Genomic DNA, 17,206 nt, shown 5'->3' on the forward strand with positions numbered 1-17,206 from the left:
TTCTGTATCTGGTATGTTTGCACAGTGCTGTTTTGTATTTTTATTATTTTTCTTTGCAAGTGGAATTCAGTAGGGGGGAGTGTAACAGGGTTATATTGGTGATTCCCCTTGCCACTTTATTGTTAAGCCAATGGGTCTTTAGTTTTAGTTTTGTCTTGCCTTCACCTACTCAACATGGCATCTTATTGGCTGGTTTGCGTAGCTTGCTTACGAGGGAGGATGTTTCAGTTAGAATCGTCCCAGTGAACAAGCACCAAACCAGCGGTAAGTTGTTGGTTGCAAAGCACTGTACTCAAAAGTGATTTTTATACTCCCAAGTGATGATTTAAATGTACAATTTATATCAACCGGTTTGTAAATGTTATTCGAACATCACACATAAGATGCAGTGTTTTTTGGAGAATATTGTTTGTGCATTTTGTTGTAAAGAATTCCCGCCAGTACTAGCTAGCAACTTACTGTGTCTGGTGGGGGGGTTCATATATTTTGTACAGTGTGTGAGTGCAGAGTTTGGATGGTGAGCCGTGCATTGCATGACGTGCAATTTTGTGCTCTTCCTACCAGGTACATTGTTAAAGATATTAAATTGTAATTGTATTATTATGGTAACTACATGCCCCAGTGAACAAGCACCAAACCAGCGTGCGTGAGTGCAGAGTTTGGATGGTGAGCCGTGCATTGCATGACGTGCAATTTTGTGCTGTTCCTACCAGAATAAATCTCCATGACTGGTGCTACACTTTGGAGTTCGTGTCGAGGATTGATTGTACACAACGCAAGAAGAGTACTGTTACACTAGCAGGGCAGAAATTTGACAAACTGACTTGTTGGAAAGGTGGCATCCTATGACGGTGCAATGTTGAAAGTCACTGAGCTCTTCAGTAAGGTCATTCTACAGCCAATGTTTGTCTATGGAGATTGCATGGCTGTGTGCTCGATTGTCTGGGTGTGATTTGAGTGGGGAGGGAAAAACTGAAAACTAGATGTTATTGGCAGAGAGGTTATGAACTCTTTCTTATTGGTCTATGAACTAATTTAACACCTGGTGATGTCACCAGGCAGGCCACAACTCCATTCCACCCCAACAGGCTGAAATTTCAGGTGGTCTTTTCAAACAGCTCTTACACTAAAAGGGCATTATCATAATTTTCACAATTTCACAGTATTATTACAACCTGTGGAAATATATATAAAACACAAGAAAATCTAATTTTTGACTGCACCTGGCCTTTAAAATGGTGCACGTATGGATGCCTATACCAATCTGATCAGACCCAGAGCCTCTGTACTGCCTGCAGTGTTCTTCCTCTCCCTTCCACTTCTGTCACCAGTCTCATCACGTCTCTCTGCTGGCTCTCTACCTCGTCGGATCTCACTCTCTCCTCCAACACAGAGACCCTCATCCTCAGCCTGGTCCTCTCAGGTAAAGGCTCCACCTGGGGGCACGTTAAGCAGGGCATGCACAATGTTGGGGAAAGTGTTAAATATGTTGTGTTATGTTATGTTGTGTCATCCTATTGAGCACAAAAAAAGAAGAGTATTTTAAACGTATTTTGTGATCATAGGGATATTATGTTATGTTGTCTTATGTTATGGCAAAAATAATTATGACCACCATAAATAACAATAACTGTACCAACCTTGTGTTTTTAAACGTGGATATTGACTTCACCACTTCTGCACGGTTTTGTGGCACAGTCGATGCCACGCAGGGCTAACGGGCAAGAAAGTTGAGGGTTCGTCGACCACCACGGACAAGTACCCTTTCCCTGCCTGTCTCATTACACTACGATCAGAGCCGGGTGCGGACAATGATCAGCTAGGGGAAATCTGATTATTTAAAAAATAATGCTATATTTATAATAATATAAAATATATGTAAGGAATTTTCCACCGACAGTTTTCTGAGCCATTGCACCGCACACAACGAATAAGCAACTCAGAACTGCATACCGATTACCAACTTCGAGCGCTTACCATCATGGTTTGCGTTTTCAACACCACAATCAAGTAGAGTATGTCAATCTTGACAAACAGAAAATATATCCCTCTCGACTCAGTGTAGAACGCTTGGTTTGACAATCTCCGAATGTCATTAAACTTTTTGGTGTTTTGTAATAGATGTCTCTTTCCATTAATCGAATGGCCGTAGCTCAGTTTGGATGCTGGAATTATATTAGAGCGGAGTGGATGAATTTGCGCAGGTAGCCTACAGGAGACGTTTGACGTAGCCTAATCAGATCAAAACATTGTGACAAGTTGTGTTTATACGGTACATTTTTTTCAAACGTAAATGACAAATATTTAGGCTATATTGAAGCGTTAAGTTCTAGGTCGAGGAATGGCCACTCTGATCGGAAAGGAGGCAGAATGTGTGTTAAGCTTTCCTGAATACCTGGGCCAGCTGGGAGCATAGGCCTATGTGGCCAAACTACATAGGACGACTTGGGAGAATGATGATCAGCAACAGACAGCGCATCAGTATCAGAAGCAAAACTACAGCCAGACTGGCCTGCAACTGTGCTATAATCTGTCTAGAGTACACCCACAACGGATTCAAATTAAACATTCAAATAAGTGCTTTTGAGCCTTTATTCAGATGACATTTTCCCTGCAGTTTACTCAATTGTACTTACTTTAAAACAATAATGCAATTATTAAATGGATTGTGGTGTCGTAAACTAGTCTAGGTAGGATCATTTTCATTGTCCCTAAACAAGATCAATAGGGAAACTTATTGAGCGGCATGTCTTCACTGTTCTTTCATGCGCATTGACTTACCTGGCCTCTCCGCTGCCTATCAGCTATTCCTTTTTCTTGTGGATTTAAATTGAAAATGGGTGGAGATTTCAATGATTTTCCAGTGCATTCGGAAAGTATTCAGACCATTTGACTTTCTCAACACTTTGTTACGTTACAGCCTTATTCTAAAATTGATTAAATACATTTTTTCCTCGACAATCTAAACACAATACCCCACAATGACAAAGCGAAAACAGGTTTTTAGAAATGTTTGCAAATGTATAATAAAAAAAAACAGAAATACCTTATTTACATATGCATTCAGACCCTTTGCTATGTGACTCGAAATTGAGCTCAGGTGCATCCTGTTTCCATGGATCATCCTTGAGAAGTTTCTACAACTTGATTGGAGTCCACCTGTGGTAAATTCAATTGATTGGACATGACTTCAAAAGGCACACACACCTGTCTATATAAGGTCCAACAGTTGAGTGCAGGTCAGAGTAAAAACCAAGCCATGAGGTCGAAGGAATTGTCCGTAGAGCTCCGAGACAGGATTGTGTCGAGGCACAGATCTGGGGAAGGGTACCAAAAAATATCTGCAGAATTGAAGGTCCCCAAGAACACAGTGGCCTCCATTATTCTTAAATGGAAAAGTTTAACCACCAAGACTTGTCCTAGAGCTGGAGGCCTGGCCAAACTAAGCAATCGGGCGATAAGGGCCTTGGTCAGGGAGGTGACCAAGAACCCGATGGTCACTTTGACAGAACTTCAGAGTTCCTCTGTGGAGAACCTTCCAGAAGGACAACCATCTCTGCAGTACTCCACCAATCAGGCCTGTATGTTAGAGAGGCCAGATGGAAGCTACTCTTCAGTAAAAGGCACATGACCGCGCGCTTGGAGTTTGCCAATAGGCACCTAAAGGACTTTCTGACCATTAGAAACAAGATTCTCTCATCTGATGAAACCAATATTGAACTCTTTTCCCTGAATGCCAAGTCCCACGTCTGGAGGAAACCTGGCACCATCCCTACGGTGAAGCATGGTGGTGGCAACATCATGCTGTGGGGATGTTTTTCAGCGGCAGGGACTGGGATACTCGTCAGGATTGAGGGAAAGATGAACGGAGCAAAGTACAGAGAGATCCATGATGAAACATGCTCCAGAGCACTCAGCACCTTACACTGGGGTGAAGGTTTACCCTCCAACGGGACAATTACCCTAAGCACACAGCCAACACAATGCAGGAGTGGCTTTGGGACAAGTCTCTGAATGTCCTTGAGTGGCCCAGCCAGAGCCCGGACTCTAACCCGATCGAACATCTCTGGAGAGACCTAAAAATAACTGTGCAGTGACACTCCCCATCCAACCTGACAGAGCTTGAGAGGATCTTCAGAGAAGAATGGAAGAAACTCCCCAAATACAGGTGTGCCAAGCTTGTAGCGTCATACCCAAGAAGACTCTCGGCTGTAATTGCTGCCAAAGGTGCTTCAACTACGTACTATGTAAAAGGGTCTTAAAACTTGCAGTACCAGTCAAAAGTTGACTCACCTACTCATTCAAGGGTTTTTCTTTATTTTTTACTATTTTCTACATTGTAGAATAATAGTGAAGACGTCTGTCACGATCGTGTGGAGGAGAGACGGACCAAAACGCAGCATGAGGAAAATAAGCCATCTTCTTTTAATTAAACGAACGAAGATGAACATGAAACGAAAACACTATTACAAACAAACAAACCAACCAACAAATGATCGTGAAGCTAAATAACACAAGTGCCCAGACAAGCAACAAACGTTAAACAAGACAACTACCCACAAAAGCCTACTGCCTATGGCTACCTTAAATATGGCTCCCAATCAGAGACAAATGAATGACAGCTGTCTCTGATTGAGACCCAATCTAGGCAGCCATAGACATAACTAGACAACCTAACAATACTCTATCCCATACACATACAACACCCATAGACTAACCAAAACACACACAACATACAATGCCCACCCCAACTCACGCCCTGACCAACTAAACATAATCAAAATAACATAAAAATAGGTCAGGAACGTGACAACGTCAAAACTATGAAATAACATATATGGAATCATGAAGTAACCAAAAAAGTGTTAAACAAATAAAAATATATTTTATATTTGAGTTTCTTCAAAGTAGCCACCCTTTGCCTTGTTGACAGCTTTGCACACTCTTGGCATTCTCTCAACCAGCTTCATGAGGAATGCTGAGCACATTCTGAGCACTTGTTGGTGCTCCACGGAGTGAAGGAAAAGCAGCCATCTCAATTGGGTTGAGATCGGGTGATTGTGGAGGCCAGGTCATCTGATGCAGCACTCCATCACTCTCCCTGGTCAAATAGCCTTTACACAGCCTGGAGGTGTGTTGTGAGTCATTGTCCTGTTTGAAAAATAAATGATAGTCCCACTAAGCGCAAACCAGATGGGATGGCGTATCGCTGCAGAATGCTGTGGTAGCCATGCTGGTTAAGTGTGCCTTGAATTCTAAATAAATCACTGTGTCACCAGCAAAGCACCATCACACCTCCTCCTCCATGCTTCGCTGTGGGAACCACACATGCGGGGATCGTCCGTTCAACTACTCTGTGTCTCACAAAGACACGGCGGTTGGAACCAAAAATCACAAATTTGACTCATCGGACCAAAGGACAGATTTCTACCGGTCTAATGTTCATTGTTCGGGTTTCTTGGTCCAAGTAAGTCTCTTCTTAATATTGGTGTTCTTTAGTAGTGGTTTCTTTGCAGAAATTTGACCATGAAGGCCTGATTCACGCAGTCTCCTCTGAACAGTTGATGTTGAGATGTGTCTGTTACTTGAACTCTGAGAAGCATTTATTTGGGCTGAAATCTGAGGTGCAGTAAATTGCCGATTTCTGAGGCTGGTAACTCTAATGAACTTATCCTCTGCAGCAAAGGCAACTCTGGGTCTTCCTTTCCTGTGCCGGTCCTCATGAGAGACAGTTTCATCATGGTGCTTGATGGTTTTTAAGACTGCACTTGAAGAAACGTTCAAAGTTCTTGAAAATTTCCCGGATTGACTGACCTTCATGTCTTAAAGTAATAATGGACTGTCATTTGTCTTTGTTTATTTGAGCTGTTCTTGCCATAATATGGACTTGATCTTTTACCAAATTGGGCTATCTTCTGTATACCACCCCTACTGTACCTTGTCACAACACAACTGATTGGCTCAAATGCATTACGAAGGAAAGACATTCCACAAATGAACTTTTAACAAGGCACCTGTTAATTGAAATGCATTCCAGGTGACTACCTCATGAAGCTGGTTGAGAGAATGCCAAGAGCGTGCAAAGCTGTCATCAAGGCAAACGGTGGCTATTTTGATGAATCTCAAATATAATATATATATATATATATATGGTTACTACATGATTCCATATGTGTTATTTCATAGTTTATGTCTTCACTATTATTCTACAATGTAGAAAATAGTACAAATAAAGACAAACCCTGAAATAAGTAGGTGTGTCCAAACTTTTGACTGGTACTGTATATACTTTTTTAAATTTGTGATAAATTTGCAAAAATGTATAATAAACTGTTTTTGGATTGTATGTAGTAGATTGATGAGATGAAAAAAACTATTTCATCAAATACACCTGCGTTGTTTGGGGTTTTAGGCTGGGTTTCTGTACAGCACTTTGTGACATCAGCTGATGTAAGAAGGGCTTTATAAATACATTTGATTGATTGATTGATTGATACAGATGAACGCGGTATCTTCAGGCATTTGGAAATTGCTCCCGACCATGAACCAGACTTGTGGAGGTCTACATTTTTTTTCTGATGTTTTGGCTGATTTCTTTTGATTTTCCCATAATGTCAAGCAAAGAGGCACTGAGTTTGAAGGTAGGCCTTGAAATACATCCACAGGTACACCTCCAATTGACTCAAATGATGTCAATTAGCCTATCCGAAGCTTCTAAACATCATGACATCATTTTGGGAATTTTCCAAGCTGTTTAAAGGCACAGGCAACTTAGTGTATGTAAACTTCTGACCCACTGGAATTGTGATACAGTGAATTATAAGTGAAATAATCTGTCTGTAAACAATTGTTGGAAAAATGACTTGTGTCATGCACAAAGTAGATGTCCTAACCGACTTGCCAAAACTATAGTTTGTTAATAAGACATTTGTGGAGTGGTTGAAAAACGAGTTTTAATGACTCCAACCTAAGTGTATGTGAACTTCTGACTTCAACTGTATAGGAAGGAGTTCTTAGTTGATGGTTTCAACCAAGTGCTTGCTATACAGTGCGGTTTCCAGGAGTCTCCAGGATACAGAAAACATTGTCTCTCATTTCACCACAGGGGGTGCTGTTGTTCAAAATGCTCTAGTCGAGGATGACGCAAATTTGCGTCACCGCAACCAGGAAATGCAGTAGCTGTTCAAATTAAACTTTATGCACAACAAGGCTGCATTCAAACTGTCATGAGCATCTAATGCACATGTTTCACACCGAGTTAGATGTGACTCAACGCAGATACTGTAGTTATTTTAACATGACAAGCATTAGAACATCTTGTTTTAGTAGCCTGATTTGGTGAGTTATTTTCTTTAAGCTAGCTAGCTAATGTTTTAACTCTCGTTGATTTGAAACTAACTAGCTACCTTGCAAGTGCTAGTGCACGAGCTTTTCTTCATGGACTGTTTGATGTGGCATACATGCTTCGTGCTTTATTGTGAGCATCAGGAACAGCTACATTATATTAACCAATGACCATAATGTCTGGAACGTTTATTGTAATCTGGCTAGCTACTTAGCTATTGCATGCATTTCCATTCAACCAAGGTCAATTTTCCTGATACAAGAATTTAATGCATATAGCTAAAACGTTAGTAATGTACAGTCAATGATGCATTTATTTGTGTGAAGGTATTCAAATGGGTTCCTCTTGAGTAGAATAAACCTCATAGATATGTTGGTTCCATGATTTAGCTAGTCAATACAGTATGCTTATGTTTTCTCATCTCTTTGCATTCCTTTGTGTAGTCCAATCCATAACATGTTCTGGACACGGTTGTGCCGACTGAGGATCCAGAAGCCTTTGGGGAGTAGGACATGTGCCTATAGGTTCACCTCTGTCAAGCTGTCAGACCCTATCAAGCCGCATGTACCACCTAGAACTCTACTAGCTCCCTGGACCACCACAGACTCTGGTCATCATAGGACGTGTCACTCAAGCACACACATCCAACAGCATGGCTGGACTGTCAGACGAGACGGGGAGCGAGATGTTTTGTATGCGGCACGACATTTTAACACCTGTGTTAAGTCACTATCAGCTGTCCCTGGTCAGCCCACCTCCACCAGACACTGGAGTTTCAGTATACAGAGAAGGTTTTATTCAACAGCTCCTGTTAAATCAGTGATGAAACCAGTGACCGTGCTTGGAAGTGGGAAAAAAATTCCTAAAGGCCCCAGGACCAAACAACCATCCAGAACCAATCAGCCGACCCCAAAGGAGGACAAGGTGAAGCCGTCCGTCCATCAATCAGATTAGAGGACTGGGAGATGCTTAATAAATGAACGAATGAATGGATGGATGGTGTGCTGAATGGATGTATGAATGGAATAGGTTTTATTGATGCCTAGTGAGGAAATTGGATGAGGTACATACAGGGACAGTACAGACCCACACACATCAGAGCATATAGACTTGAGCCCTATCTTAACATCTGATATTACCCAATTCTGATTCTTGATAATGTGGGGTTAAAATGTCATTAACAATGTTTGCATCCATGTTCTATCTAACCCCATAGGATATAATGCAGTGCATTGCCTATGCAACAGCAGACCAGTACCATCTGCCAACACTCTGCCATGACCTCATAGCCCACGGCTTCTACGAAGTAGATTTACCAAGAGGTAGGCCAACACCTTTTTACTTTACTTCATGGATACTGTAGGCTAATTGCTTACTCTTTTCATGGCTGTGCAATGTAACAAAAGACACATTTTGATTATAATATATTTTAATTTCAGATGCCTCAAATGCACTCGTAATATGCACTGACAATACCCAAAAACCCAGTGATAATGCAACAATGTTCTTCTTCAGGTATGTCCTCTTTTTTTCTGTTTACACAGCGTATTGTTTTGAATATTAATTAATTAAGCCATTTTTACTTCTAGGGAGGGATCAGTGGTCTTTTGGAATGTTGAAGAGAAAACAGTAAGAAGAATTCTGATCCTATTGCACATAAGAAGTCACAATAGTAATTATAGTTCTGATAATAACAAAAAAGATCCCATTACACTCACTTAAAAATCACTAAGGGAAGGTGTGGTTCTCTTGAACCAGGTAGTCTAACACGCTGACCAAACCGCATGTGCAAAAGTTGATTTTGTTCACCCACACCAGACGCGATCAGGACACACAGGTTGAAATATCAAAACAAACTCTGAACCAATTATATTAATTTGGGGACAAGTCAAAAAGCATTAAACATTTATGGCAATTTAGCTAGCTAGCTTGCTGTTGCTAGCTAATTTGTCCAGGGATATAAACATTGGGTTGTTATTTTACCTGAAATGCACAAGGTCCTCTACTCCGACAATTAAGCCACAGATAAAACGGTAAACCGAATTAATTTCTCATCATCTCTCCTCCTTCCTTCAGGCTTCTTTTTCTTCTTTGGACTTTATATGACGGTTGGCAACCAACTTTATGTTGCATTACCACAAAGATGAACTGAGTGTGGACCTCAGTTCACCTTTCAATCACCCATGTGGGTATATGCTCCTAAAAACCAATGAGGAGATGGGAGAGGCAGGACTTGCAGCTCTTTGAGCGTCACAAATAGAACCAAGTTCTATTTCAGCGCCTGGCTAGGCAGACGCTCGCGAGCAGTGTGGGTGTAATGATTGAATAACATGTATGTGTTCATTTATTTTGCAACCCGAGCGGTGTGGTCAGCATGTTAGCAGGTGATTTGTAGAGGGAGCCGCAGATATTGTCAGTTACAGATCAATAATGACATGCTATTGAACTGCTTTGTTTTTCAGATGAAGAAAGTGATGAGGATCTTGGAGCGGCATGAGATTCATCCCTACGAGGTAGCTCTGGTCCACTGGGAAAATGAAGAGATCAACTACACTATTGGAGAGTACGTCACCTGATTATGGTTGGTCGTTACAGATCAATGATTGCCGTTTCAATCATGTTATATGGATTACAGTAAAATGTCATTGTAGATTTCTGAAAAATGAATCACTTAATATGTCTTTAACATTTATCATTATTTAGTTTTCATTTGGAGGATAATAACAATTGTGTTACTCTCCTGGGATAGGGCACAATTTGTTGTAAAATCGTTGTCTTTAGTGATCAGTGTCTTTTGTTCAACCCAGGGGAAACTCAAAGCTACAACGTGGTAACTTCCTGCTGAACAGTGAAATAGATCCTGACAAGGCCGTGCTGGATAAATTTGCATTTTCAAATGCCCTTTCTTTGTCAGGTTAGCTGGAACGTTTTTCATGTTACTGTTTTTTGTTAATGTGTGAAACATAGCATTACTGTTAAACGGTCCAGGTGTATATACAGTACTATGGTGATTTATCCTTACAGTCCGTATACTGCTCTCCCGTCTGTCTGGGTTTTGTTGCAGTGAAACTGGCCATATGGGAGGTGGCTTTGGATGACTTTGTGGAGTCGATTCAGTCAATTCCAGAGGTAGGTTAACAATAATCTGTGAGCGGTTTGGATCTCCACACTTGAGAAACAATCATCTCAAATCTTGAATAGAGAATCACGTAAAATCATCATTACAAATTGTTTGTCACTGTAAAAATAATTTGCCAGGGGTTCCTTCCAACTGACTAGATTATATGCACTTCCCATTCAGATGCTGAAATCTGGGAAAAAAATAAAGCTGTCCAGAGCAGAGGTTATGCAGAAGATCGGAGAACTCTTTTCTCTGAGGTAAAGTCAATTTAAAGCTGTGAATCTTAATTAGGGCTGTCCTGGAATAATACAAATCTTGGTCGACCGAAAGTCGTCTGTTCCAATCAATTGTTAAAAATTGTAAAACGTTTTTTTCCCATATATAGACACACCCTATGTGTTTTAATGAAATCAATTATGTATACATTGAGCTTGTCTGATGCTTTAAGCTCACTGTTTGATAAAGTAAGACACAAATGACTCAAGAGGGAGCCAGAGATCAAGATGACCAGAAGATAAAAACCTTAACCTGTCCCGACTATCCTCCTCCTGTTCCTACTGGCTTTTGCAGATTCTGCCACTACTCTCCTGAAGTTGTCTGTAATAGGCTACACGTGGAGTCTGCAAACTTTGTCATGTGGAATGCCAATTTATCTTGCCATTTCTACAGATCTGAGTGCCGGTTATGGTTTTGATATGCACATTTTCATGGAACAGTTTATTTTAGTTTATAATAAGTCTTTGTTTCTCAACATCATTGTCATGTGGTTGATCAAAATTCTATCCCAATCTAAATGTAAATGATACAAACCTAAAAGTAACTTATATTGCCAATTATGTCAACATTGCCTTGTCATTCTCAATGGATGTAAAAACAGACTTTGTTAGCTTGCTGTTTGAGGTGGAAAAAAACATTACTTTGAGAAGCTCCACAGCTCATTAGTGGTGGTGCTTTAAGCCAATCAGAAATACCATGAGATACCTGAATGGGCACATTTATATGCCTACATTTGCGAGCAGGCAAGGGAGCCTATAGGCCTACTTCTATGCGTAATCAGGTTACTCAACATTGACAGGAGCGCTCCAAACAAAAGACAATTACTAAATTGACAACTTGTAAATGGAATGAAATAAACCAAAACTTGAATGTATTAACAGACATTACCGTAAGCAAACAAACATTGTAGATGAGAAATTATAGGAATTAACAGTACATGTACTACTGGTGATATATGTAATGGGGAATTGATAGACACTAACAATCAAATGCAAACAATTCACACAATTGAAGTTATGAAACAATGAATGTGCACAAATTGGCGGGAGAGAGCGCATTCTGGAGAGAGACGTGCATTGTGCAGCCACACTCCCCTTCTTCTTGGACTGTGCCATTCCCGCAGCCTCCGCAATGGATTAGTCTCAGCCTCCGCAATGGATTAGTCTCAGCCTCCGCAATGGATTAGTCTCAGCCTCCGCAATGGATTAGTCTCAGCCTCCGCAATGGATTGGATTAGTTCATTGAAATGGTTGCGAATAAGACGGGTGTCTCATGTGCCATTAAAAAAAAAGATATAGAAAGTACCAGTCAAAAGTTTGGACACACCCACTTATTCCAGGGTTTTACTTTATTTGTACTATTTTCTATATTGTAGAATAATAGTGAAGACATCAACTATGAAATGACACATTGAATCATGTAGTAACCAAAAAAAGTGTTAAACAAATCAAAATGTATTTTATATTTGAGATTCGTCAAAGTAGCCACCCTTTGCCTTGATGACAGCTTTGCACACTCTTGGCATTCTCTCAACCAGCATCATGAGGTAGTCACCTGGAATGCATTTCAATTAATCAAATTTATTTATATAGCCCTTCTTACATCAGCTGATATCTCAAAGTGCTGTACAGAAACCCAGCCTAAAACCCCAAACAGCAAGCAATGCAGGTGTAGAAGCACGGTGGCTAGGAAAAACTCCCTAGAAAGGCCAAAACAGAGAGCCCAACAGGTGTGCCTTAATGCGTTTTGAGCCAATCAGTTGTGTTGTGGCAAAGTAGGGGTGATACACAGAAGAGCCCAATTTCGTAAAAGATCAAGTCCATATTATGGCAAGAACAGCTCAAATAAGCAAAGAGAAATGACAGTCCACCATTACTTTAAGACAGGAAGGTCAGTCCATGCGGAAAATTTCAAGAACTTTGAACGTTTCTTCAAGTGCAGTCTCATAAACCATCAAGCGCTATGATGAAACTGGCTCTCATGAGGACCGCCACAGGAAAGGAAGACTCAGAGTTACATCTGCTGCAGAGGATAAGTTCATTAGAGTTACCAGCCTCAGAAGTCAGCAATTAACTGCACCTCAGATTGCAGCCCAAATAAATGCTTCTCAGAGTTCAAGTAACAGACACATCTCAACATCAACTGTTCAGAGGAGACTGCGTGAATCAGGCTTTTGTGTTTGAATTTCTGCAAAGAAACCACTACTAAAGGACACCAATAATAAGAAGAGACTTACTTGGGCCAAGAAACACAAGCAATGGACATTAGACTGGTGGAAATCTGTCCTTTTGGTCTGATGATTCCAAATTTGAGATTTTTGGTTCCAACCGCCGTGTCTTTGTGAGACGCAGAGTAGGATGATCTCGGAATGTGTGGTTCCCACCGTGAAGCATGGAGGAGGAGGTGTGGGGGTGCTTTGCTGGTGACACTGTCAGTGATTTTACTTAGAATTCAAGGCACACTTAACCAGCATGGCTACCACAGCAATATGCCATCCCATCTGGTTTGCGCTTATTGGGACTATAATTTGTTTTTCAACAGGACAATGACCCAAAACACACCTCCAGGATTTAAGGGCTATTTGACCAAGAAGGAGAGTAATGGAGTGCTGCATCAGATGACCTGATCTCCACAATCACCCGATCTCAACCCAATTGAGATGGTTTGGGATGAGTTGGACTGCAGAGTGAAGGAAAAGCAGCCAACAAGTGCTCAGCATAATGTGGGAACTCCTTCAAGACTGGTGGAAAAGCATTCCTCGTGAAGCTGGTTGAGAGAATGCCAAGAGTGTGCAAAGCTATCAAGGCAAAGGGTGGCTACTTTGAAGAATCTAAAATATATTTTTATTTGTTTAACACTTTTTTTGGTTACTTCATGATTCCATATGTGTAATTTCATAGTTTTGATGTCTTCACTATTATTCTACAATATCAAGTTTTAAAAAAATAAAGAAAAACCCTTTAATGAGTAGGTGTCAACTTTTGACTGGTACTGTGTGTGTGTGTGTGTATATGTGTATATATATATTTATTTATTTGCTACTGCTCGACTAAAACAATATCGGTCGACCAACAGCCTATCGACCAGTTGAATATTTGGGTTCAGCCCTACTCTTGTTTTATAAAACATTTGCGCGAACTGAATTGTATTGTATTACATTTTACACGGTATCAACCTGAGCTCTGACCTGCTGTTATGTTGTTCCAGACACTGTATCAACCTGAGCTCTGACCTACTGATCACGCCAGACTTCTACTGGGACAGAGAGAACCTGGAGATGCTCTATGACAAGACGTGTCAGTTCCTCAACATTAACCGCCGGGTCAAGGTAGGGGGGGCTATAATATAATAATATATGTAATTTACCAGATGCTTTTATCCAAAGCGATTTACAGTCATCGGTGCATATATTTTACATATGGTCTGTGTCTTATTCATCGTTAGTATGAGTTTATGGATCATATTTGATAAGATTTTGATTTGATCATATTTGGAAGCAGATGCACCATTACTTGTAAATGTAGATATGTTGTTTCTTCTGGGATATAATCCACTTTAGCCATAGGCAGCAAACCTTAAAAAAAGCTTGTCATTATGCAAGAAATTAGAGTTGCATTGAAATCCATTTGCAGCAGAGGGGCCTACAGTTGCCGGTTGTCCTATTGTTTTTCAGGTAGTGAATGAGAAACTGCAGCACTGCACGGAGCTGACAGACCTAATGAGGAACCACTTGAGTGAGAAGCACAGCTTGAGGCTGGAGTGGATGATCGTCATCCTCATCACTATCGAGGTCAGAACCTAACGCACACACACCTCCTCTAACTACATGGTTTATGTTCTGGTGATGAGGATGGTTATGATTAAGATTATAGTGTTTCTAGCATTTATAATGAACAAATACAAGAACAAATTGTAGCCTCATCATTAAATGTTTGATATCCTATCACTAATCTTTTGGTTTGGTTTCTTCAGGTGTTGTTTGAAGTTGGCAGAATGATTTTCTGAAGAGCTTCATCAGCGACGATAAAATACAGATTTAAGGAAAGAAAAAGACTAAGAAATACCTATTTTTGTAAGTACATTAAATTATGATCATAATGAACAAGACATTGAAAAGAAGGCTAAGCTTTGACCCCAAAGAATGTAACTTATTGAACATAAGAAAATCTCACAACTACGGTAGACTTACTGTCCGTTAAGACTAGCAGCGATGGAATGGGATTTGATTTATTAGGATCCACATTAGCCAACGCCAATGGTGACAGCTAGTCTTACTGGGGTCCAACACATAACAACAAATACTTTACAATTGACATAAATGTAAAGACATGTAGTGTGTGTGTGCATCTATTAGTTACACATACATGTCAGTACATACACACAAGTAGGTCACACGGGGGAAAGGAATCGTGCGGTGAGGTGTTGCTTTGCAAGAAGTAACACATTTTCAATGGAAGGACAGCCTTGATACAAATTGAGAAATATCACTGTAGAAGATAGGATTTTGGTTGGTGGAACGAGGCTGAGAAGAAGAGAAGTTCACATTTTAAGCAAATCACCAGTGTCTGTGCCACAAAATGTAAATGATAGCCAACCGAGGGAGGAAATGTCTCACTAGCTCACTTTGTGACTGTTGAATTTCAGTTCAAAATATGTATCCAAATGTACTCATTAATATATAAATGGTGTTTGTGGCTTTATATGCTTGAGTTTGTTTGTATTTAAACTTAAAATTGCCTATGTGTATTGATTAACTGTATGTGTTTTATTTATTTATTTGGAGACATTTCTGTTTGTCTTCATTCTAGCAAACTGTATGATAATTCAAACAACCAATCCAATGTCTCATGGTCAAAGTGACTTGTCTGTAAGAAGCTGAGCCCTATTAGAGATTCAGGTCAATAAGAAGATGCTAATTGTCAATGGTCTTACCATGGCAAATGTTATTCAGAAGATGCTAATTGTCTATGGTCTTACCATGTCAAATGTTATTCAGGTTCACGATGTGATGCATGAAGATCAACAGCACTTAAATGTAGTGACAGCTGTCATCTCTTGTGTGAAATTTTGTGTGTTTTGATTCATAAAATAAAGTGGAGTAAACTTAATTGCATATTGTAAGTACTGTACGTGTCTTGCTTTATTTAGTATAGGTAGAACCAGTGACAGAACCATAACTCGCATGTAAGAAAGGCCCTGAGAGGCTCAGAGTGGTCCTTCAGGCTGTATGTAAACCCCTTTATCTGGCTCGGAGGACTGCTCGGGGTCCAGCCAATATCTACAGTTGAAGTTGGAAGTTTACATACACTTAGGTTGGAGTCATTAACTCGTTTTTCAACCACTCCACAAATTTCATGTTAACAAACTATAGTTTCGGCAAGTCGGTTAGGACATCTACTTCGTGCATGACACAAGTAATTTTTCCAACAATTGTTTACAGATTATTTCACTTATAATTCACTGTATCACAATTCCAGTGGGTCAGAAGTTTACTTACACTAAGTTGACTGCGCCTTTAAACATCTTGGAAAATTCCAGAAAATGATGTCATGGCTTTAGAAGCTTCTGATAGGCTAATTGACATAATCTGAGTCAATTGTAGGTGTACCTGTGGATGTATTTCAAGGCCTACCTTCAAGCTCAGTGCCTCTTTGCTTGACATCATGGGAAAATCAAAATAAATTGACCTCCACAAGTCTGGTTCATCCTTGGGAGCAATTTCCAAACGCCTGAAGGTACCACGTTCATCTGTACAAACAATAGTACGCCAGTATAAACACCATGGGACCACGCAGCCGTCATACCACTCAGGAAGGAGACGCGTTCTGTCTCCTAGAGATGAACGTACACTGGTGTGAAAAGTGCAAATCAATCCCAGAACAACAGCAAAGGACCTTGTGAAGATGCTGGAGGAAACGGGTACAAAAGTATCTATATCCACAGTAAAACGAGTCCTATATCGACATAACTTGAAAGGCCGCTCAGCAAGGAAGAAGCCACTGCTCCAAAACCGCCATAAAAAAGCCAGACTATGGTTTGCAACTGCACATGGGGACAAAGATCGTACTCTTTGGAGAAATGTCCTCTGGTCTGATGAAACAAAAATAGAACTGATTGGCCAGTATGACCATCGTTATGTTTGGAGGAAAAAGGGGGGGGCTTGCAAGCCGCAGAACACCATCCGAAGCACGGGGGTGGCAGCATCATGTTGTGGGGGTGCTTTGCTGTAGGAGGGACTGGTGCACTTCACAAAATAGATGGCATCATGAGGATGGAAAATTATGTGGATATATTGAAGCAACATCTCAAGACATCAGTCAGGAAGTTAAAGCTTGGTCGCAAATGGGTCTTCCAAATGGACAATGACCCCAAGCATACTTCCAAAGTTGTGGCAAAATGGCTTAAGGACAACAAAGTCAAGGTATTGGAGTGGCCATCACAAAGCCCTGACCTCAATCCTATAG

General features: G+C 40.5%; 1 protein-coding gene across 1 annotated transcript; it reads left to right on the forward strand.

Moving 5' to 3' along the window:
- Positions 1-7,149: 7,149 nt before the first annotated feature.
- On the forward strand, positions 7,150-15,855 carry rmnd1 (required for meiotic nuclear division 1 homolog). Its single transcript, XM_071382440.1, has 12 exons — positions 7,150-7,338; positions 7,789-8,269; positions 8,562-8,667; positions 8,785-8,860; positions 8,935-8,974; positions 9,808-9,908; positions 10,153-10,259; positions 10,410-10,474; positions 10,647-10,723; positions 13,950-14,070; positions 14,416-14,532; positions 14,715-15,855. The coding sequence occupies exons 1-12, from the start codon at positions 7,238-7,240 to the stop codon at positions 14,745-14,747; spliced, it is 1,425 nt and encodes a 474-aa protein (XP_071238541.1). The 5' UTR covers positions 7,150-7,237; the 3' UTR covers positions 14,748-15,855.
- The last annotated feature ends 1,351 nt before the right edge of the window (positions 15,856-17,206 follow it).

Source organism: Salvelinus alpinus, chromosome 34, assembly GCF_045679555.1.
Source record: "Salvelinus alpinus chromosome 34, SLU_Salpinus.1, whole genome shotgun sequence".
Taxonomy (NCBI): Eukaryota; Metazoa; Chordata; class Actinopteri; order Salmoniformes; family Salmonidae; genus Salvelinus; species Salvelinus alpinus.